Raw genomic sequence first — 23,445 nt, 5'->3', positions numbered from 1 at the left:
TTTTAAATCATGGCTTATAGATCTATACCTTATCTACCTCTCTCCAACCTCACCCTTCCACCATATCTGTGTACCTCAGTCATACTTGCCTTCTTTCCATTCCTGAAACACATGAAGTTCATTCTCACTTGGCAGCTTTGTGTTCACTAGTGCTTCTACATGGAATGCTTTCAGCTTAATTGTAACTGCTATTGACAGACCTTACTGGATCATTACACTCTAAGGCGTGCCCCACCCAGTTTTGTTTTCACCAAGGTATTTATACTACTTGATGTTTTGCATCAGTCCCTGTCTAACCAGAATGTAAGCTTCAGAAAAATGGAGTTTTCACTGCTTACTGTTAACCTACCACCTAAAACAGTGCCTGATTCATAAAAGGGACTCTACTGATTATTGATGAATACGGGACCTTGTTTTTCAACTTAAACTTAACATTTCATAGCCTAAGGGAGATATTTATAGCCAACCTTATTAGCTTAGCTACTGTCTCTTTATTTAAAAAAAAAAAAAATGGCAACAATGAAGAAATTTCTAAGGTTCTACTTTTGTTAGAACCTAACAAGGCCTTATCCCTTTTATTAAGGACATTCTTGGGGGCATTCATATGTAAGAAAATGGCTTTCATATACCTTCTAACTTAGGACAAAATTTCAACACATCATTATTTCTTTAATATACCTTGTTATGTCATGCCCTTGTAGGCATATCATTCAAGTTTTTAAGGAGAACATAAGAAAAGGTTTGGGGTGGGGTCCTCTGATATAGCAAGGCATAAGAAATGTCCTCAGATTCTCTGGATCCCTGTGGACATAATCCATACAGCTAGCATCTGATGATTAAGCTTTTCCCCATGTACAGATATTCCAGAACAACTGGATCAATAGATCCAAGCAAGCCTACAAAGAGAGCAGATGTTAACTAAACAATTCTATTTTCTAATTTGTGTGATTTGATTCCTATCTGGCTCTTTCCAGCAGCTGGTAAATTCTCAAGACAGAAGTGAACTTCAGGTCACTCATGCTTTTATCTTAGAATAATTGTCCCTCAAATATTTCTTGAATTAACAACTCAGCTTCTCATATTAATTCTTGCCATTAAAGCAGCTTGGCATGATAAATGAGCAAAGCATCTGGGAATAAATTAAAAGGTGTGCCTGAAGAAACAGGCTTTGGGAACCTAACCTGGGCAAATTGGTTACTTGGTAAATGCTAGAGCATCTAGAACTACTTCTAAATAGGAGTTATCCTTCATATTCATGGCCTCAAAGAAGAGAACTCAGTGACAGAACCTACACTGGGCTTGAACAAGGGCTATGACCTTGTTTCTGCCATCACTTACTCCATCTTAGCCTCTAGCTGCTGTACCAATTGTTTGTCCACGTGGTGACAGAACAGAGGAAGAAGATTACTGGGGAAGGTTAGGGGTTCCGCCAGAGATGCTGTTGGCATTTGGGCTATCTCCCAGGCAATCAGAACCACCATGTTTGTCCTGGAGGGGAGAGAAGATGGAAAAACACCAGAGTCTCTGTATTTACAGGAAACAGACTAAAGGCCCAGGTTTCTAATTATTTTCCACCACCACAATCACCCTCTGTGCTTGTGGCAGTTAAGAGAATGTTCCCATATCTTGTATGTGCCAGGCAATGCCTAGTGCTTTGCATATCCACCTTCTTAAGAACTCTAAGTGGTAACAACAACAAAAAAAGTAATAACAACAATAAGTGGTTAGTATCATTATCCCTAAATCCCTAGTTTATAGACAACAGACTTAGAGAAGTGAAGTAACATGTCCAAAACTTGTAATGCTGCTAAGTGACAAAGGCAGAATTCCACCTTAGGTCTGTTTGACTCTAAAGCTTGTCCCCTTAATCACTGTTATATTGCCTTCCATTGGAAACCAATACTTTAGGGCACTATGTAAAAGGAAGTGGGGAAAAAATGAAAAGGCAAAAACAGCTACAACTCTGCTATTTTACCTTTCTCTGTCCAACTTCCTCCCCAATACTTAATATACCACTCAGGTAATATCTTGTCTGGCCTGCCTATGCATCTCAGGGGGTACTTAAGTCATATTTACTAGGCCTTTAGGATCTTACCAAGCTGTATGATCACTGTTGGTCTCCTCAAGGGAGGACTCCAGGGATACCAGTTGCTCCCCTTGACTCAGTAGGGCATAGAGCAAAGATATTCCAAACTGCAAGTGATACAAGGTAAAATGAGTTCAACATAGGCCTTCAGTGCTTCCTGGCCCAGCCAATTCCCCAACTAAAGGGGCAGGTTCACTTGTAAAAATGGAATTCGACACTTGTAGAAGTATCAGGTTTTATAATGGCTGGCTAAAGAACTGTCAGACCTTTCGAAGGAAATCACTGCTCTGAATTTTCCAAAAGATCCTTGTGGAGAGTTGATTAAATACACACTTGTGGGTTTTACTCTCAGCAGTCAGAGAATAGATCAAGAATAGACTCAGGAATCTGATGCAGGTAGTTTGTGGACTGCACTGAAAGAAGTATTGCTTTAGGTAAAGATCTTCAGAGAGGAGTTCACAAAATAATTCACTGGGGTTTTAAAAGTTATCAGAACTTTTGCATCTAGAGTCCCTTTGTTTAAAATTTTCTATCTTGTACTTATTATGTATTTAGTAAAGTGTTACATGTATAGGACTCCTAGACAAGCACATGGGTAAAATGGTTCAGAACTTTTTACTAAAAGGGATGCATAATCAAAAAAAAATTTGGTGACTTCTGCTCTAGAGGTCCACATCAGCACCATCATCAGGGAACTTGTTATAAAGGTAAATGCAAGAGGCCATACCCAGGTCTATTAAATGAGACTCTCTGGGGATGAGACCAAGGAACTGGTGCTTGGTAAGCTCTCCAGGTGATCCTAGTGCTCACCAGACATGGAGAAGCAATGTAGAGAAGATGGAGAGGTAAAATTCCTTTGCTTACTCCTTGCCAGTGATACCAGCTGAAGGCCATCTGTGGAAAGAGAAAAGCCTCCCCACTATTAGGTTACCTGGTTCTGAAGCACCAGAGTGACTGGCCGCTCTGAGGAGCTGGGTGGAAACTGCATTAGCCCCTGAAGTCCTTGGAGGAGTTCGTGGAAGGTCAAGTGACTGATACATTTGCCCAGAGGTTTGAATAACATTTGTAGAGCCTGCAAGAATGTCAGTAAGTGCCTCTTTCAGACTCCACTACAACTTTACCTTCTATCCCCTTTTCTATCCTTTTTTTTTTTTCTTTGATGACCTGTTTTTGACATTTTCCTGGTCAGATTTCTTACTAAGCCAATCACCATTCATGTCTCTCCAACCTTAATACTGGTCCTTCAATACCTACTTATCTAGGATGTCTTCCCTAAGAAAGGTGGATACGGGGCTCAACAAACACTTCTCAGGAAATCCTTATCTTTTTTTTTTTTAATAAATTTTTATTGGTGTTCAATTTACCAACATACAGAATAACACCCAGTGCTCATCCCGTCAAGTGTCTCAGGGAATCCTTATCTTAACCTCCACAGCACACTCAGACCTGTGCAACCACATGCCTATGTTTTTTGTTCATTGTACCTAAAGATGATCAGTTCTAATAGTAGTTGGTTCTATAACTCCCTCACTCAGGGGTTACAGGTTTGGCACCTCTCCCTGCCCAGCACTTTATCTGGCATCTCTGGGGCTGAGGGACAGAAGATAGGAAGGATCCCTAACTCCACAAAACTATCCTCTTCTCTACTTAGTGCCACAGTACCTGATCACCTACATCCCTCCGGACTAGGAAGGATAAATGGTGGGTGATAGCCAAAAGAAGGCTAACAGCTTGATCCTGGGGCAGGAAAGGGAGCAGCCTTGCCACGAGAGCTTTCCCCTTCCTCACAGAGAGCACCTGCAGGAAACCATCTGCTGCCTCCCTACATGTGAGAAAGGAGAACATTTTCAGGGCTCTGCATAGAGGGCTCTGGCTGCATGCCAGAAAAGAGGGGCAGAAGCAAAGCCAGTGTGTTTGCTCATCTTCCCCCTCCCTGGCTGGAGGTGTGACCCTCCCACACTCACTCCAGATTTTTCTGCTCCTGGGTCTTTAAGGCCTGGAAGAGCTTCTCAACCTGGTTGCTCTGTTGTTCAGAGTAGCAGGGCTGTGGATGCCCATCCTTCTGGCCCTCCTCTATTTCTAGTAACTGAAGAAACATCTGGGAATTCGAAGGTGGGAAAAGAAGGGGTCAGTTTGAGCAATATTCCATTCCCAAGGGGAAATTAGGAACTCATCCTTAAGAAGTTGATAGCTCACCTTCTCAATCCGGGACAACACCTGAAGCCTCTGACTGCTTGCAGCTCCTATCTCCTAGGAGAGAGTCCAAGGCCCTCAGCCACACCTCCATAGCATCAGCCCAGGCCTTAGGCTAGCTAGCAATGGAGCTGGAAAGGCTAACATAAAGCTTGACCACACTTCTTTCTCACTCTAAAGTCACAATCTTATTGATCTCAAGCATGAGAGTGCCCCCATCCTTTCTCCAAAACAGGGGAGATAAAAAGGCTCGTGGGAAGCTATCATTTCTACCTGCTCTTGAGATCCGTGGGGTACAGCATCAATAGCTCGGCGAGGACTAAAACACGTCGATACAGCTACTTGGCCCAGGGAGCCCTCGATTCGAACCACTGCACAAAAAAGGAGTCAAGACAAACATATTCCCCTCTCCTTTCCACCTTCTGGTTCATCCAGATGTCCATCCCAACCCAACAGGTCAGTCCTGGTCCTACCTGACTCATAGGCCTCTGCCTTCTGAATGTAAGGCGTTACCAGCTTCAGCGATTCAACCTTGCTCCTTCGCCCAAGTAGCTCTTCATCTATCTGCTTCTTCTCTAGTTTCTGATAATATTCCTGAGAGTCCATGGGATTTAAAAAAAAAAAAAAAAAAAGGTATCCTCATCTCCTGAACTTGGAATTAAGGTTCTCAAGTGCTACCTCTTAATAAACCCTTTCCTATAGCATTTATTCCAGAAGTGACCCTGACCCCTTAGGCTCTCCTGCCAACCATTCTGCATCATCTTGAGTACTGTGGGTCTCATGCCATCTGTCTTGGTGTCTCCATCCTGAGGACTTGAAGAGCTAAAGACCACCACCAGCTCTGATGAAACGGCTGAGAGCAAAGTGGAGAGTCAGGAAGCAAACTCCGGCCAGCGTCTGCAACCTTCTTGCATTTCTTTTTTCCTAAGATACACACTGCATACCTTTCTTCCCCACCTCCCTCTTTTAGTTTTGTAGCCTACCTGTGCCTTCCAAAATCAGAGTTCTCTGATGGCATGAAGACCATCAGCAGCTTGCAGTATAGAGATAGCATTACTGTCAGTTGGCCAGTAGCCAATAGCACTCTAGGCCAGTTTTATGCTTCTGAGGAATGGCTCAGCAGCTCTAATGTCTTCTTAAAGAATTCTGTAAAATCCCAAGCTAAAATAAAGTCACTGACTGTGAGGCAAACAAGCATTTGAATAAAGCTTCTTCATTTAGGAGAAATGCCAAAAAGGCAAGAGTGTAAAAATATTTCACTTTCAGTGATCTGGGCAAAAAGTTTCTACAGCATGGTGGAAAGAAAGGAAGAAATTAGTCTAAATCGGAAGGAGATAAAGGTTGAAACCCCTTTGAGGGCTCACGGAAGTTGAAAAGAAAATGGAACACAGCTTAAACAATCCAAAAGCCTGTAAGCAAAGCTTGCCTCATAAATAAAAGGGAGATAGGGAGCAGATAGTTAAAATGTCTTCCAGCATTTATCCAGTTCAATAAGTTGAATCCCACTATTTATAAAATTCATGTTTTATATCTAAAAAAAAGGCAATAAGTTGATTAATGTTTATAACAAGACATTTCTAAGACCCACAGAAGTATATAAAAGTGAGAAGTCCAGGGACGCCTGGGTCGCTCAGGTCGTGATCTCAGAGTCCTGCGATCGAGTCCCACATCGGGCTCCCTGCATGGAGCTTGCTTCTCCCTCTGCCTGTGTCTCTACCCCTCTCTCTGTATCTCTCATGAATAAATAAATAAAATCTTAAAAAAAAAAAGTGAAAAGTCCGTATTTCAAGGATGAGTAGGGGAAATTCTTGGCAAAGGATGAAGACAAAACCTCAGTGTTTAAGGAACTGTAACTAATCCCATTTGTCTGAAGTGTAGGAAAATAAAGGGGAATGATCTTGGGATGCCAACTTTAGAAATATGGCCCCTGTCATGTAGTGATTGCCTCTCCCATCTGACTGGACATAGCCTCTAAGAGCTGGGAAGATAATCCAAGAAGGCCCATTTGATGCCAAGGTCAGAGGCTGAGAAGAGCACCTAGGACTCACCTGATAGTAATAGTCATCCAGGTGGGGGTTCTCACTCTGCAGCTGAACCATCTGTACTTTTATCACCCAGTCTTTCTCTTTTCGGGTCATGAGGTTAACATAGGGATCTGGCTCCTGAGACCAAGGCTTCTTGGCTGGGGAACTTCAAGCCAGAGGAACATTCCTTTAGACCTACCCACTCCCGCACAGTGAACTTCCCAAGGAGTGGTGAGGAGGGGGTGGAGCTATCTGGGAAGGATGGAACAGAGTACAGAGGTGGGCAACACAGGGAGAATCTTAATGGTGCAGGGCCTCCAGGGAGACACCCAATCACATGGGAATACCCAGCACGAAAATGAGCTGCCCTCAACCCTGCTGCTCATCTAGGCTTTACCTTGGTGTTCGACTACGTTGCTGCAGCTGCAAGATCCGTTGGTGCTGAGGGTGGAGCTGGGTCAGATGACTAGGAAGACTTAGAAAGAAACTTGGGCTGGGTGAGAGAAAGCACTTAGCTCCCTATTATTCCATCCAATTAGCCTCTAGTAAGTTCACTGGACATCTAAGGCAACCCTATCTGTTCACATGCCTCCCCCCAAAATCAGCCACATGAAATACCACAACCCCAGCTCAAAGGGTTCACATTTCTTTCCAGGGATTAAATTCCTGCAATTTGGCTGCAGGAAATCTTGACATAGTAGAAACCCATTTGGCCTGGTCGTTGGGAGTTCTGAGTCCTCATCTCAGTTCTTCCATGCCAGCTAACCCCAAGTAAGTTGTTTAGTCCCCCGGGCCTCCACTTCCTCATCTGTGAGGGAGAAGGGCTCTACTTCACACTTCTCTAACTAGGTTTCTGTGGCAACTGGTAGGTGGCCCCCATCCCTCCTCAACCACTGTGTACTGAAACATCCAGAGAAGAGCTCATCTAGGGGAGACACTTGGGGGCCTGCTCCTTAAGCCAGTACCTGAAACTAGGGTGCCATGAGGTTGGCAGGCTGCAGAAGAGAATTGGGTCTGGTGAGAGAAGTTGAGGTCCGAAGTGCCGTGCTGGAGAGCTGGCAGTGGGAAAAGTAGTCCGGAAGGGAACTGGTGAGAGGTAGTCCAGCGTCTGAGAATGGAATTCAGAGGTCTGGGAAAAGGGCTCACCAACAGGATGATTAATGTTTATAACAAGACATTTCTAAGACCCACAGAAGTATATAAAAGTGAGAAGTCCGGGGACGCCTGGGTCGCTCAGGTCGTGATCTCAGAGTCCTGGGAATCGAGTCCCACATCGGGCTCCCTGCATGGAGCTTGCTTCTCCCTCTGCCTGTGTCTCTACCCCTCTCTCTGTATCTCTCATGAATAAATAAATAAAATCTTAAAAAAAAAAAAAAGTGAAAAGTCTTTCCCACCTTTATATTCCCACCTTTATATTCTCACCTGCCTTTTCTCCCACAAGAACCTCACCCAACAGAGTTTGTCACCTCCTAGGAAACAGCTCTTCAGTGCCTGACAGTGTGGGGGCAGGTGCTTTTCCTGTTTGTTGAGTTAGCACCCATCTCTCCCCTCTCTGTAATAGTCTTTCTTGGGCTCTTGTGCCTTCAGCCACTGGGCGAATGCTTGTCTGCCTCTTTTTGGACTCATCTGAAGCCCCTGTCAGAGCTGCAGTTGTCACCTCATTCTCCCTGCAGGATTTCTTGCAATTTTTCTAGCCCAGGTTGTATTCTTATTACACAGTTAATTTAAGGGCAGGTGCTCTTTCTAGCCATAAGCTCAATGCTGCTCATCTGCTGAAATTTAAGGAGGTGGAAATAGGGCCCTGGCTTTTCCTTTCTATATGGATGGCCAGATGTTCCAGGACCACCTCTGTCATTTACCAAACTTCCCTACATTATGGGTATCTCCCACCTCCCATACCTACACCTCACATGGGAAGCTTCATTGCCAGAACAAGGTCAAGAGCAGACTAAAGGACACTCCACATGTTCTTTCTCTATGCACCATGACTTTCTCACAGGATGGGGATTGAAGTGGCTCACCTGCCATAGGAAGTGCAAGGAAGCAAGTGACATCCCCAGCACACCAGAGGTCTTGATTCCAGAGGAGCTGAGAAGGCCTCTCTGGAATAGGAGGGAGAAAACAGGCTTCAGTGAGCCCCTGAGGTATCTTCTATAGGCATCAGCATCCATTGGATATGGAAAACATGAAGGGCAACCACTTCCAATATTCAAGACAGTGGTAGCCTGGCCTTCCCTCATAATCCAAATCAACTGGGTCAGGACTTCTCTGCTTTCTTTGAGGAGAAGCAAGACTAGTATCTCAGGAGTAGGTTGGGGGAGAATCTGAAGGATTTCTTTTTTAAGTTTATTTATTAGACAGAGAGACATGGGTGGGGAGAAGCATAAGCAAGGAGAGCAGTAGGGAGAGGGAAAAGCAGGCTCCCTGCTGAGGAGCTCCCACATGGGGCTTGATCCCAGTACTCTGGGATCAAGAACTGAGCCAAAGGCAGATGCTTAAACAAATGAGCCACGCAGGTGCCCCGTGATTTCTATATAGGAATCCTTGCCTCTTTCCACTGGTTGTGGGAACCTAAAGAAATAACCATCAGGTACAAACTGTTGAGATACAGGGGTCCAAGGCCAAAGAGGACTCCCCTCAGTACCAGGAGCTCAACCAGCACCTATAGGCTATGTACGACCCTGCTAAGACCTGGTTTTTAAGATGAAGAGAGCATCAGAAACTAAATGAGGGATAGGAAGAAAGAGGGAAAGAAGAAAAGAGAGTCTCTCTACTCTCTCTGAAATAGAAGGTGTTAACCCAAACCGATCTTAGGTGTGGAAGTCATGTTGTCCTGGCCAAATGGTTAAGGTGATGCACTAGAAAGGCGTGGGTGGGGAAGAGAAGAAGAATATTTAGCAACAGTCTGTGAGCTCCAGAAAGTTCAGGACAACTGTCCCCCCACTCCCTCCTGCCCTGGTACCTGGGTGTTATGGATAGCACTGAGGACAGCTGGATCTCTGAGATCATGCTCTTCCTCCTCCACCTCTTCTTCTTCCTCCCCCTCTGGGTCTGGGGCTAGATCTGGATCCAGATCCTGATCCCCTTCTTCTTCTTCCTCCAGTTGGGAGGCAGACACCAGATCCTCCTCAGGAGCCAAGGAACTACAAGACTTGCTTGGGTCTTGGTTTAAGTGGGGGCCTGAGGAGGGAGTAGATGGGGACTCAGAGGAGTCTGGTCTAGAAAGGCTACTTCTCAGTAACATGTATGTCCATAAGTCATCTCCAGCACTGCCTTCAAACAATGCGTCCCCCTTGTTACCCCTAACCCCCTCTCCAATCCCCCACCCCCAGTAGAGCAAATGGAACCTGGCAGGTGCCAAACACCTTTGCTTTCCGCATCTCTTTAATTGCCTCAGGTACCACCCCAGGCCTCTCTACCTGGCTCTCTCCCACATAACAGCCCTCTCAGTGCCTCTTTAACCACTCAAGGGCCAGGTGCCAGGACTCACTGCAATTTAAGCCTACTGTGCGCCAGATACTTCACCTGTATATGACCATTTGACTCTCTGAGTAGCCAGGCAAGGTTGGTAGTGATCATTTCACAATGAAGGGGAGGAAAATAAGGCCCAGAAAAGTGACCTCAGTGTGATGCAGCTAGCAAGTCAGAGTTTGGAAATCATGCCCACTAATTCTGGACACCCAGGCCCACATCTGTTCAGGGAACCATACCAGCAGGGCTCTGCACCCTCAGGCTTTTCATCCAGATTCCACAGCCTTATTAGCTTATTAGCAGTACCTTCAAGACCTTCCATCTCCGCAGGCTGGCAGACTTCCACCATGTCTGTTTCCTCTGGTAAGAAAACACCGTCAGCCTCTGGAAGGTAAGCCTGAGACAGAGAAGAAATGCAGAGACATCTTCCTCCTCAGTAAGGAGGCATGGAACCCTAAAACAGCCACCAGTTCCCCTTAGCAAAGTTGTCAGAGGAATATTGGCCCAAGGTCTCAAGGAGCAGGACTGCCCTAAAGTCCCACCCTCTGCCCTCACCAGCCCAGCTGCAGGGATCTGTCCTGCAAAGGGACAGAACTCGGAGTTGGAGAAGCACTCCTACAGATACACGTGGCCCCTCACCAACAGCTGCCTTCTTGCGGACACCCACCGCCTGACTGTTGCCGAGTTTAGCCATGGCAACCTAAGTCAGGGCTGGTTTGCTGCCCCTGGCTTTAAGAGCCCCAACCCTACTGCCCCCTTAAAGAGGCAGCATCCCCCAACTGCTGCATCTTGATGGAAATATGAGAATATAATCTAATGATAAAAAAGACTCCTGAAAGGGCCAGAGAAATAAACTGCATTTTTAACCCTCCAAGGTCGGGGGTACAGTTTATGGGGGATTGATATTTGGGAGCATTTTTTTAAATGACCCCTGTTTTGCACAACCTTCCTAGGAGCTTTATGAAGTTGTGTTCCTTTTCCAATCTGTAGGTTTTGCTCCATCACGATTGGGTAAGAAAGCCCTGGGTGGATCTTGAGATTTGCTAGTAACCAAGATCTCAGCACTTGGGCAGTGCACCTGGTGATGCTCGCCCTTCCCTGGGTTGCATGAGTTAGGTCTACCACCCAGCTTTAACTGATGAGGGACCCCTGTGAATTTAGAAGCCAGTCTCTTCGAGGCTGAAACACTTTTTCATGAGTTACACAGACAATCTTATATCTTCTTGGCTACTCTAGTGGAAAACTGGTTCAAAAGCTCAGGAGCGAAAAGAAAACAAGATGGCAACAAAAGCAAGAACATGGATACAGCTGGTAGGCAAAAACCTAAGACCCACCTGAGCCTCCACTAACCCCTGAGTGATCTTGGCTTCTGTACCCACATCCTGTGTTTAAATGAACCCTACATGACTTTGTAGAATTTCTGAATAAAAATTAAAATGAAGCTAATTTCTGTACATCAAAAAATATTAGTTGGGGCCCTATTGTCATGGTTGTAGGACAGGTGTTCTTGGTGCTTCTAAAGAAAAATTTTGTTTCAAAAGTTTTGCTGTATGTTAGATTGATATGAATGAGGGGAGGGAATTAAATAGCTTAAAGTTTAAGTTACTGAAAAACTTCAAATATCTGAATTGGGTTCAGATCCTTTTTGATAATATCACTCAGCTGTTTTTCTCAAGAATTTCCTTATAGCTCAATTTGGTTGTTGTTTTTTTAAGATGTTATTTATTTATCTGAGAGAGTGCAAGAGCACAAGCAGGGGGAGCGACAAAGGGAAAGGGAAAAGCAGATTCCCTGCAGAGCAGGGAGCCTGATGCAGGCAGGGCTCAATCCCAGGAACCTGGGATCATGACCTGAGTGGAAGGCAGACGTTTAACTGACTGAGCCACTCAGGCACCCCTTTGGTATTATTAATAAAAGGACCAAATGGTGAATTTCAGTGTTCCAGAAGTGATTTATTAGATTGTTGTAGCAACTAGGTCTTAGGAAGAGCCACTTGCTGCATTCATAGTGTAAAAAAATCAGGTCATGTTCATTCTTAGAAACAAAATCTCTTTCTTGTTTTTGTTTCTCATTTTCTCTGCCCTTTATCTCTCTCCTATCAATGAACCAAATTCCTCCGTTTCCTCAACTCATATTGTTTCTTCAACCATTGCTCTCTGGCTTTTGACTTCATCATAATGAGAGCACCAGGGGACAGATGAAGGATTTCACAAGCTCCTCACCTCTTTCTATGGACAGTTGACAGTTTTTCAACCCTATATTAGTACTCTGCAAATACACCATCAAGACAAATCCCCTACCCTCACTTCTACCCAAATGCCACCCGTAAACACTTCTTGGATTAAAAAAAAAAAAAAAATCTGGAACTACCATTACCCATAACCCCTCAGAAACTATTCACAGTTATCAATGATTTCTTAACCATAAGTGTGAAAGGTATGTTTCAGTCCTTACCTTAGTTAAGTCTCTATAGCACTTGACACTTGCTCACACGCTCCTCACATCTCTATTCTCCTGCAACTTCCTGATACTTTACTCTTCTGGTTCTTCTTGTACTTCTTGGGTCTTTCTTTGGCCTCTTTCCTGTTCTCCTCATCATCGTCCAAATATCTTCTTCTTCACATCTTTTCTCTTTCCTCTCTACATTGAATATTCTTAATTTGACAGTCCCCTGAAATTATGTATGTTTGTGTGATCTTTAACATACATTTTTCTGGAGAGATGGTCCAGAGCTTTCATCATGTTTTCAAAGAGATCAAGAATCTCTCCAAAACTTAAGTCCTCTGCAACTTGGTAACCCTGGGCAATCTCACCCACTCGCATCTTCCTACTCACTACCTGTTGGTGATTTCCAAGTCTTTTCATCAGCTCTGACACTTTCCAGTTAAGCACCTTAGTGGTTTCTATCTCCTGTCTGTTACATAGGCATAAGATCCCTAAAATTTGCCTCTTCAGGCTCCAGGCTTCAAGTTCTCTGCCTTCTAGTTTTGGTTTCAGAACTTGTGAGCTACATTTGGCTATGTGGGGAGAGTGGAGTTCTGGTGGAGCCCTCTCTCATAATCAGTGTGCACCAGGATGACTCTCTCTGGCTTGGGGGCCTCTCTCCATTGGTCTGAGAGTTGTATTCAATTGTTGATCAAAGCAGCTTCTGTCCCAATTTTTTCTTTCTTTTCAATTATATTAAACATGTATCTTTGCAAGTAATGTGTTCTTCCTTGTGTCTCACAGGCAGAATGAATTTGCAGAGGAAATTATATTAATTGGAGGGTGATTTCAGATGCTTCATTAAATTGGTTTATCCTAATTTTATAAATATCCAAATGGGGGCAAAAACTTATCTCGGCTCCACTTCCCTCAGCATTCTCAGACACCCTCCTCCCTTCCAGGCTAGATGAGTGCCCATCTGAGGGGTACTCATTGGTCCTTACATTATTTTCTCATTATACATACCACTGATCTGTAATTCTGTTTCTGTATTTGTCTCCCCCATTTGAGAACAGAAATATGGCTTCTTCATCTTTGTGCTTCCAGCACTTAACACAGTATCTGTAACAGAGTAGATTCTCAGTAAATGTTAACTGAGCTGAGTTGAAACGAAAAATGGTACTTTCAAAAAAAAAAAAAGAAAAGAAAAGAAAAGAAAGAAAGAAAAATGGTACTTTCCATTGGAAACTACTTCAAATGGAGTTTCTAGCCTGTCAACTGAGTTTGTCCTACTCCAGCCTACTCTTCACATTGCTCCCAAGAAATGTCATTAAAAGAAAACAAATCATAATACCTGCACCAGAAATCATAAAAGACAACGATTTGACTATAAAAGTAAAAATGTCTATACTGAAGACATACTTATGCCAGCACAAATTCTTACAGAGTAAAGATTTCAATATTTTTAAAAAATTAAGCCTCAAAAATAATCAAAGAAAGTGTGAATTAAAAAAAAAAAGTAAAGTAGAGGTCTTTCTAACCATGACCCCAAATCCATAAACCATGAAAGGTGACTGATAAATCTGCCTACATAAAAATGTAAGGCTTCCAAATGGCAAACAAAACAAAACAAACAAACAAACAAAAAAAGAAAAGAAAAGAAAAAAATAACCTTATTTTGATCTGACAATCTTAAATTTACCTTTGGAAACTAAAAGGATTTTTAGGTAAATCTTCTTTTTATCGTTTCTGAAGATTTTGAGGGCTTAGAAAAGGAGATATCTGTGTTAAGTCCAGATTCTTTTAGCAATACTACCTGCACAACACCTGATAATCAATATTATCCAACCATGTCAAAATTAACATAACACTGTTGACGGATAATATAAGAATAAGCTCACTAATTTCTCTCACATTTACTTTTAAAATCCTATACTTTGGCTAAGTGCTGAATGTCTGTTAACACAGAACATCTACATCCTTATTGAGACTGAGAAATCTTTGAACATACTATTCATTTCTTCTTCTTCAAAAAAAAAATTGTCCTAATTTAAATAAGAAAAGTATGACTTTGTCTTAATCCATTTTAGCTGCTATAACAAGATACCACAGAGTAGGGGACTTAACCAACAGACAATTCTTTCTCACAGTTCTAGAAGCTGGCAGATTCAGGGTCTGGTGAAAGCTCACTTTCTGGTTCACACATGGCACCTTCTCACTGTGTCCTCACATGGTAAAAGAGAGAGGTAAGGGTCTCCTCAGGGTCTCTTTTATAAATTCACAAATCCTATTCAGAAGGACTCCACCTTCATGACCTAAGCACTTCCTAATACCATCACCTTGGGAATGGGGTTTCAACATATGAAAGGGGGGGGTGCACAAATATTCAGTCCATAGCCATGACCTTTGGGGAATATAGGCTAAGTATATAAAACTGCTATGTTTTTACTTGTATTTTACATTGCAATATAATATTTGGTTATAAAAGTCTCAAACGTTATTGTTTCTCAAAAGCATGCTTCTATTTACAGTGTATGTTCAGACAAAAGACTTTGTCTTCCAAATCTATATTCAATCCATAATCAGGTAAGTCAGCTTTCTGGGATTAATCTACAATTGCCACGTTTACAGGGAAACTTCTGGGTAAGAGAAACTTTGTTGTTGTTATTGAGAGAGAAAGAGGGGCAGTGGGGAGCAAAAGGAGAAGAGAGAACTTTAAGCAGGCTCATATGCAGCATGGAGCCCAACGCGGAGCTCTGTCTCACACCCCTGTGATCACGACCTGAGTTGGAATCAAGAGTCAGACACTTAACTGGCAGAGCCACCTAAGCACCCCAAGATAAACTTTTTAAAACAGATTGTTTGGTGGTGCATTTAGGCTCAATGTTCACTTATTTAAATCACCTGCGACATTTGAAATTTTTTTTTCAAACTTAGGAAAATGCAGTTATTAATAGGGCTTCATTGAATTATACATAAATCTGCAAAATATTTCTGTTACATGATTAAGTACAATTGGATAAATATGATTAGACAAGTAAAGACTTTCTTTTCACATTTAAGTTACATTTGTTTCACACATAAGACTGCCTGAAAACAAGCTGGAAGAGGCTGTTACTGATCCTGACTGTGACAACTTATTGCATTTTCCAGCCTCTTTTTAAAATGTTAAATAGTTTGAGTTTCAAGTTCCACTTTTCTACTTATCTTCAAATAGACGGTTTAGCATAAAACTTGGATGGGTGACACCACTGATCACTGAATTGTTTGTGGACCAGAAATCAACTTTATCAAAGTTGCTTCCTTGTATATTTCTATCAAGAGCTTCAAATACTCTAAGCAGAATTTGGATATGACTGCATTTGCTTAACCCTGATTTGATGATGATGATGGTTCCCTGATGCTCCAGGTTCTAGACCTTCTGGTTTCAGATCCAACACATCCATGTCTGTAATATATTCCCTCTTATTCTTGTCCCTGTTCTCCCATAATATCCAAGATTAATTCTAAGAAAGTCACCTTTCAGAAATGGTGCTGAATATACAGTCACCAACTTCAGTTTCCATCATGTGTACGTCACCTGCTTTTTTTCTATCCCAAAACAGAGGTTTTATTTCCTGTAGAGGCAAGATAAAAATCAATAGCTCATTCTACTTTGTCTGAAACTTGGTAGTTTCTTTCCAGCAACGCCATCAGGGACATGGCCTGATGGAAGTCACTGTCCTGGAGGGCTGAGGCTACCTACCAGGAGCTGCCTTGTCACCCCTGCTGTGGGACTGGAAAAGGTAGACTCATTTATGATGGCTGAGAACCTCCAGACAAGAGTGGCAGTTGTCCTCAGAGCTGGAAGCAGAGTCCAAGAAAGGGAGGGATCTAAGAGTGACCTTAGTCACTTTCCCCCACCTTTTCCCCCTCAGGGCTTTCTTCCTGACAGTTTTTGAAAAAAAAAAAAAAAAGAAGAGAAAAGAAAAAGAAAGTCAAAAGGATAATAAAATTAACCTCTGTGTATCTTTCACCTAGCAGTTGGTAACATTTAGCTAACAAATATTCTTTTTTTCTTTTTTCTTTTTTTAAGATTTTTAAAAATTATTCATGAGAGACACACAAAGAAAGGCAGAGACATGAGCAGAGGGAGAACCAGGTTCCCTGCAGGGAGCCTGATGTAGGACTGGATCCCAGGGTCCCCGGATCACAACCTGAGCCAAAGGCAGACACTCAACCACGGAGCCACCCAGGTGCCCCACAAATACTCTTTAAGCACACTCCTCTGCTACATTAATCAGCATTCAGTGACTAGGGATTTGGCTGACAGAATCATGAATAGGAAACTCACCAAACAGGAAACATATATAACAAGCAAACATGTAAAAAAACTATTCAACCTAACTGCCATTTAAACATCTGAAGTCAAGGGTGCCTGGGTGGCTCAGCAGATTAAGGAACTGACTCCAGTTGCTTTCACCTCAGATCATTATCTCACAGGTCATAAGATGGGAGTCCTGCCTTGGGCTCTGCCCTCATAGGGAGTTGGCTTGATGATTCTCTTCCTCTGCCCCTCCCTCCACACGAGCATGATTTTTTTTTTTAGATTATTTATTTATTTATTCATGAGATACAAACAGAGAGAGAGAGAGAGAGAGAGAGAGAGAGAGGGAGGCTCCACACGGGGAGCCCCATGTGGAACTGGATCCAAAGTCTCCAGGATCGCGCCCTGGGCTGAAGGCGGGCTGAAGCCCCACCGGGGCTACCCATTTTTTTTTTTTTTTTAACCCAGTAATACATACTTTCTAAAATAAATCTTTAAAAAAAATATACGAAGTCAGGGTGTCTGTGTGGCTCAGTGGTTGAGCATTTGCCTTTGGCTCATCCAGTCCCGCATCATGCTCCCCACAGAGAGCCTGCTTCTCTCTCTACCTATGTCTCTGCCTCTCTGTGGCTCTCATGAATAAATAAGTAAAATCTTAAAAAAAAAAAAAATGAAGTCAAACAAGGAGACACAATTTTTCAATGATAATGACCACCTTAGGGAAGGACGTGGGAAGATGAACACTCTTTCTATTGGGCAGTGGAATGTAACCTGGTACAAAGCCTATGGAGGACAATTTCAGTGTAGAGGCTGTGGTATAATAGGAAAAAACTAGAAATGTCCTCAATACAGGATTGGGTAAAAAAAAAAAAAAAAAAAAAGCATGATATATGCAAATAAAGAAGTACAGTTGAGGGATCTCTGGGTGGCGCAGCGGTTTGGCGCCTGCCTTTGGCCCAGGGCGTGATCCTGGAGACCCGGGGTCGAATCCCGTATCAGGCTCCGGGTGCATGGAGCCTGCTTCTCCCTCTGCCTGTGTCTCTGCCTCTCCCTCTCTCTGTGTGACACATTCATCAATTCATTAAGCAGTAGTTATCTTTGGGTGGTGGATTAATAGACAATTAAAAATTTTTTTATTATCTATATTGTCTGAATTTTTCATAATGAATATAAATTTTATAATTAGGAAAAACACGAAGCCATGTGGAAAAGCATTTTAAACTATAAACAAAAAATACCTCAAAGACAAGCGAGTTAAAAAAAAAAAGCAAACCCAGCTTTGCTGTGCTTGCATCATCCACATTCTTTCCTTGGCACCAAAGTCCTCTGCACGCTCTTTAACCCCTCCGGGTCGAGTTAATTGCTTTCCTGGAATTGTAATTTAATCATATCTATAAACCAGAGTCTCTGAGCTCTTTGAAGAAGGATATTCCCCTAGTGCCAGTCTGGTACCCAGGGCCTAGCAAGGTGCTCAGTAAAGGTTTGTTGAATGATTGAATGATTGTGGTGCACACTGAGATCTGATGGATATATTGGGGCTAGGCTAAGAAGAAAGAAGCCAAAGCTTTGAGAGACCTTTGTTCTGGGGACTAGAGGACTCTTCCTGTTTCTCTCATTCTCTGGCAACAGCTGCACTAAACTGGCAGAAGTAGTTTGACTCATTTGGTGTGTGATGTCTGTGACATGATCCCGAAAAGGTACTCGAGACTAAGCCAGGTTGGTGAGGGCAGTAACCAGAGGGACAAGACCAAAGCTCCTGATCAGCCCAGGTTTCAGCCCAACTCCCACCCCCTAGCTATTGAACTGACAATAGCCTTCCCTCAAAATGTGAGTGTACCAAAAATGCACTATATGGCCAGAATCTGGTTAACCAACAGGTAAACTTGACTTTGAAAGGCAAATTTTACTACTGAACTAAGCTCCTGGCAACCAAGGCCCAAATATCCATGATTCTGAAAAAGGGGCATGAATTGGCTTTCTCTTGTTGCTGTAACAAATTGCCACAAACTTGGTGGCTTAAAACAACACAATTCATCATCTTACAGTTCTATAAATCAGAAATTGAACATAGGTTCCAGGGGGTTAACATTAAGGCAGGGCTGCTTTCCTTTCTAGAGGCTCTAGAGGAGAATCTGTCTTTCCTGATAATTTCCCCCTCCCCAGGGAAGATGCAAAGTCCCTTACACCATTCACATTGATTAAGACATGAACATCTGGATGGGTGGGGCTTTATTCTGCCTATCACAAGTTATGATATGGAGAAAGGTCTAAAATCGCTAGCAAGGGATCCCTGGGTGGCTCAGCGGTTTAGCACCTGCCTTTGGCCCAGGGCGCGATCCTGGAGACCCGGGATTGAGTCCCACGTCGGGCTCCCGGTGCATGGAGCCTGCTTCTCTCTCTGCCTCTCTCTCTGCCTCTCTCTCTCTCTCTCTCTCTGTGTGTGTGACTATCATAAATAAATAAAAATTAAAAAAAATTTAAAATCGCTAGCAATCAATAAGAAACCAGTTCTGTACATAATGACATAGAAAATAGCTATATTGTTAAATGAAAATAATCAAGTTCAGTTCGTATGTATAGAATGACCCAAATTTTGTGGAACCTTCCTTCTCCTCACTAAACTCTGAGTGAAAGCTCACTGAACCACCTTTCACCTCTCATGACCTGGCTTCTTGGGTTAGATGATGGAGCCCATCTCACCCATTGATGTCCTCAGGGTATCGAGTGGCCAGAGGGGCCAGTCCCACCTCAGGTTTTGCTGTCATCGGTCATTGGATAAACAGATTTTTGGCTAATTTTTGGATAAACAGATTTTTGGCTAATTTTACAAATGATAAATTGCCTTTTAGCAAACTGATCTGTGGCAAGTTGATCTACAGTTGTAACGATGAAAATAAATAATTAAATAAGGAAAAAATATCACAAACTCACCAAACTTTATTTTCTGACTTCTTCCTCTGTACCTTGACTGCTCCTATTGCATGTAGGGTGGCTCTGGAGTATACATCCCTCACCTTTTTGTGTTTATTTTGTTTTAAATTACTGATTTTTTTTTTTTAACTAAACAATTCTTCCTGGTTTCTTTATAGTCTTCTTTTAGGAGAAGAGTTTTCAGCAAGTCCCTGCCTTTTGAGCAAAGAACAAAGTGGTGTCTGGCTATGGGACACTTAATGATGAAAAAAAAAAAGAAGAAGAGTTTAGAAAGGTCCAAGACATCGGAAAGTAAAGAGCATGAAATCAAATGAAGGTCCAACATAGCAAGGGACAACCACAAAGGACCACATATACTAATTGGCCAGAGGCAAGTATCAGCTAAGCAAGCTGGAAAGGGGAAAGTTAGGTTTAGAGAAATTTGCCAAAAGGGGAAAGGAGCATCTAAAGGAGAGTCTTAATTTTTTAATAGTCTGCATGGAATATAAAGCAGGATAGGAAATCCAAGTTTGAACTCTGCAGGTTTTTGGGACACCTGGGTGGCTCAGCGGTTAAGCGTCTGCCTTCGGCTCAAGGCATGATCCTGGAGTCCTGGGGCTGAGTTCTACATCAGGCTCCCTGCAGGGAACCTGCTTCTCCCTCTGCCTCTGTCTCTGCCTCTCTCTGTGTGTCTCTTATGAATAAATAAATAAAATCTTTTAAAAAAAATTCTGCAGGTTTAAAAAAAATATTTTATGTATTTATTTGAGAGAGAGCTCCCATGAGGTGAGGGATAGATAGGGAGTGAGGGAGAGGCAGAGGCAAAGGGAGAAGGAGAAGACTTCCTGCTGAGAAGGAGCCCTGACTCAGAACACCATCTTAGGACCCTGAGATCATGACCTGAGCTGGAGGCAGATACTTAACTGACTGAGTCAGCCAGGTGCCCCAGCATTCTGTAGTTTTCAACTAGAAACTGAGATGCAGATGGTAGGACCTGTTGAGAAGAGGCTGTATCAATAACTTAGTCACTGGGTGTAATACCCCCACGGATGGTGCCCAATCCTTGACTCCTGGGGTTGCTCCCACGCTGTTAGGGGCTTTTGGCTTCTGCATTTACTTAACCCTTTTTTCATCTAAGCTGACAGCTGATGTTGCCTCTAATCCCTCTTATAGTGGGTGCTGTGTTCCAAACTGTAATAGTCTTTGTAGTTATAATTTTAAAATTCCTCACTTTCCAAACTATATGCAATATATATCCAGGGCAGGGTAAGCACCACACCTTAATGATGGTTTCTGAGGGGAGGAGAGTGAGATAAGAGATCAGAGAATTTTAATTTTGCTCTAATCTAATGCCAATGGGCATATGTTCACATGTTGGGCTTATAATTAAAAATAAAAAGTACTCTAAATATTGTGGTTACTACTGTGAAGAAGATTTGAGAGAAATTGGGATTTTATAGATCTCTACTGCTGGATGTCTTTAATACCAAATGTCTATGGTTTTCCCAATAAAAACAAATTGGCAATTGAGAGAGCTTGGTGGTGACACATAAGCCTGAGGCAGATTCTCCATGAATCAGATATCTCAGCTCTACTGAGTCTTCCCATGTACTCTCCCTCAAATAGTGATAATAGAATTTACTTTACATGGATCTTGTGAAGTATTTTTTCTATATATGGTGTCTGACTTAGTAGCTATCAAAAAAAAAAAAAAAAAAAGACTCCCACTCTGTGTTCCATTTCCTCTGGGCCTGTTGTCCATTAGTAACATCTCTCAAATCTGAGAAGTCAATCAGCAGTGGGTGCTAACAAATTAATTATTGTGCTGATTTTAACTTAAGATGGGAATCTCCTGGTGGGCAGTCTGTTGTACCCTTCTGCTTTATTGTTACAGTGCTTTCCACAAAGCCTGCACTTAACTGACATTTGCTCAGTTTAATGGAATTTAACACAAAAGATTGAGGACTTCCAGTCCCCAGACAGATGTAACTAGGATGCACTTTTGAGCAGGCAACAATCTTCAAACTCCTTTAATTAAACCATTTAACAATAGTCACCTCTGGGTTGTAGGATTACCAGTTTTAATTTTTTAAAGATTTTATTTTTTTATTTGAGAGAGAGAGAGAGAGAGAGAGAGAGAGCATAAGAGCATGAGTGGAGGAGGGGCAGAGGGAGAAGCAGATTCTTAGACTCAGGGCTTGATCCCAAGATGCTGGGATCATGATCCAAGCAGAAGGCAGATGCTTAACTAACTGAGCCACCCAGGTACCCCTAATTTTCTTCTTTATAGTTTTTAGTATGTTCCAATTTTCTATCATGTGCATATACCTTCTATGCTTTTAACCATTGCCCAGATCTTCAAGCCAACCAACAAATCCTTCCTATGAACCCCTTTCTGAAAGTGATTTTCTAGTGGAAATTATGGGGCTGTTGGATTCAGATGGACTAGTGTTTGAATCCCAGCCTAGTATGAAGGTGGGCAAGAATCTTACTTTTCTATCTCCTTATCTGTAAACGAAAGTAACACCTACCTTCTAGATTGTTGTGTGGTTTGGGTTAGCAGCTTCACAAACATTAATTTGTATATGGATCAATCAGAATGTTGTTAAAATGCAGACTCTTTTAATAGGTCTGGGATAGGCCCAAGAGCCTGCATTTCTAAGAAATCCTAAATTTTGCTGATGCCAGTGATGTATAGACCACACTTTGAACTGCAAGGGATTAATGACATAACATTTGAAAAAGCCCTGGCACAAATGTACTACCTATGCTTGGCACTCTCCTCTTGAGAGGACTTAGCTTTTCTGGCTGTTTGGATGGGCCCATCTCAGAAAAATGCTGATTGAAATCCACTCAGGTGCAAGCCAGCTCATTTGAGATTTAACCTATTCCTATTTTCTTCCCACTTTAGTACCATTCTTTTTCTTTTTGTTCAAGCAGTTCATTATTCTTTTGCCTAACAACAATACAGGTATCTGTGCTTTTTTTTTTTTTTCAGCAGCTTTACTCAGGTATAATTGACATACAATAAATTGCACTTAAAATATACAGTTTAGTAAGTTCTAAAATATGTATACGTCCATGAAATCATCATCAAACTCAAGATAAACTCCTGTCCATCAACCCTAAAGTTTCTTTATGCTCCTCTCTCCTACTCTGTACTTTCCCAAAACCACTCATCTGCTTTCTGTTACCTAGACGAGTCTGTCTTTTCTAGAATTTTATACAAACAGAATCATACAGAATATACTCTTTTTTGTCTGGCCTCTTTCATTTGGCATAATTATTTCATCTGTGTTGTTGTGTATGTCAGCACTTCATTCCTTGCTTATTGCTGATAGCATTCCACTCAATAGATATAACCACAATTTGTTTATTCAGTCATCTGTTGATGGGTGTTTGGATTGTTTCTAGCTTTTGGCTATTACAAATAAAGCTGCTATGGATTTTTGTATAAACATATGCTTTTATTTTCCCTTGGGTAAATACTTAGAATACCTGGATCATAAGGCCAATATATGTTTAACTTTTTAAGAAACTGTCAAATTATTTTCCAAAGTGATTTTATCATTTTACATTCCCACTAGGAGGTTATGAGAATTCCAGTTCTTCCACATTCTTGAAAATATTTACTATTTTTTTAAAGAATTATTTTATTTATTTGAGAAAGAGAGAGAGAATCTTCAAGCAGACTCCTCAATGAGCATGGAGCCCAACTCAAGACTTGATCTCATGACCCTGAGATCATGACCTGAACTGAAACCAAGAGTCAGGCACTTAACTGACTGAGCCACCCAGGCACCCTGAAATATTTACTATTTTGAATAAACATTCGTTGTAAAAAAAAAATTTAGGATGGTCATATAGGAAAAAAAAAAAAAAAAAAAAAAGAAAGAAAATCCAGCTGTTTTTCCCACAACTGAGAGATAACATTAAATTGTAGATTTCCACAAATTTACCCTACTAAACAAACAGTGCTCTCAATTAAAAAAAAGTTTTGGGGTGCCTGGGTGGTACAGTCAATTAAGCAT

General features: G+C 42.1%; 1 protein-coding gene across 1 annotated transcript; it reads right to left on the bottom strand.

Annotated features, from left to right (window-relative positions):
• Window positions 1-1,334: 1,334 nt before the first annotated feature.
• PATL2 (PAT1 homolog 2) lies at window positions 1,335-10,468 on the bottom strand. Its single transcript, XM_041731779.1, has 15 exons — window positions 10,414-10,468; window positions 9,994-10,134; window positions 9,266-9,483; window positions 8,325-8,405; window positions 7,269-7,411; window positions 6,701-6,769; window positions 6,328-6,469; window positions 4,753-4,873; window positions 4,553-4,650; window positions 4,283-4,336; window positions 4,051-4,184; window positions 3,749-3,908; window positions 3,018-3,158; window positions 2,096-2,193; window positions 1,335-1,488 (listed from the first exon to the last, which is right to left on the bottom strand). The coding sequence occupies exons 1-15, from the start codon at window positions 10,466-10,468 to the stop codon at window positions 1,335-1,337; spliced, it is 1,809 nt and encodes a 602-aa protein (XP_041587713.1).
• Between the last annotated feature and the right edge of the window lie 12,977 nt (window positions 10,469-23,445).

Source organism: Vulpes lagopus, chromosome 2 (assembly GCF_018345385.1).
Source record: "Vulpes lagopus strain Blue_001 chromosome 2, ASM1834538v1, whole genome shotgun sequence".
NCBI lineage: Eukaryota > Metazoa > Chordata > Mammalia > Carnivora > Canidae > Vulpes > Vulpes lagopus.
This window is presented reverse-complemented; position numbering and strand designations above follow the sequence as displayed.

What these genes read in the sequence shown, in the direction of transcription:
- PATL2 (XM_041731779.1), bottom strand. Translation starts at nt 10,468, where the DNA reads ATGGCTAAACTCGGCAACAGTCAGGCGGTGGGTGTCCGCAAGAAGGCA. An exon ending in CCCACGGATCTCAAGAGCAG is followed by an intron (nt 4,337 to 4,552) that starts GTAGAAATGATA and finishes ACTCTCTCCTAG; the next exon opens with GAGATAGGAGCTGCAAGCAG. An exon ending in TGTTGTCCCGGATTGAGAAG is followed by an intron (nt 4,185 to 4,282) that starts GTGAGCTATCAA and finishes TCGAATTCCCAG; the next exon opens with ATGTTTCTTCAGTTACTAGA.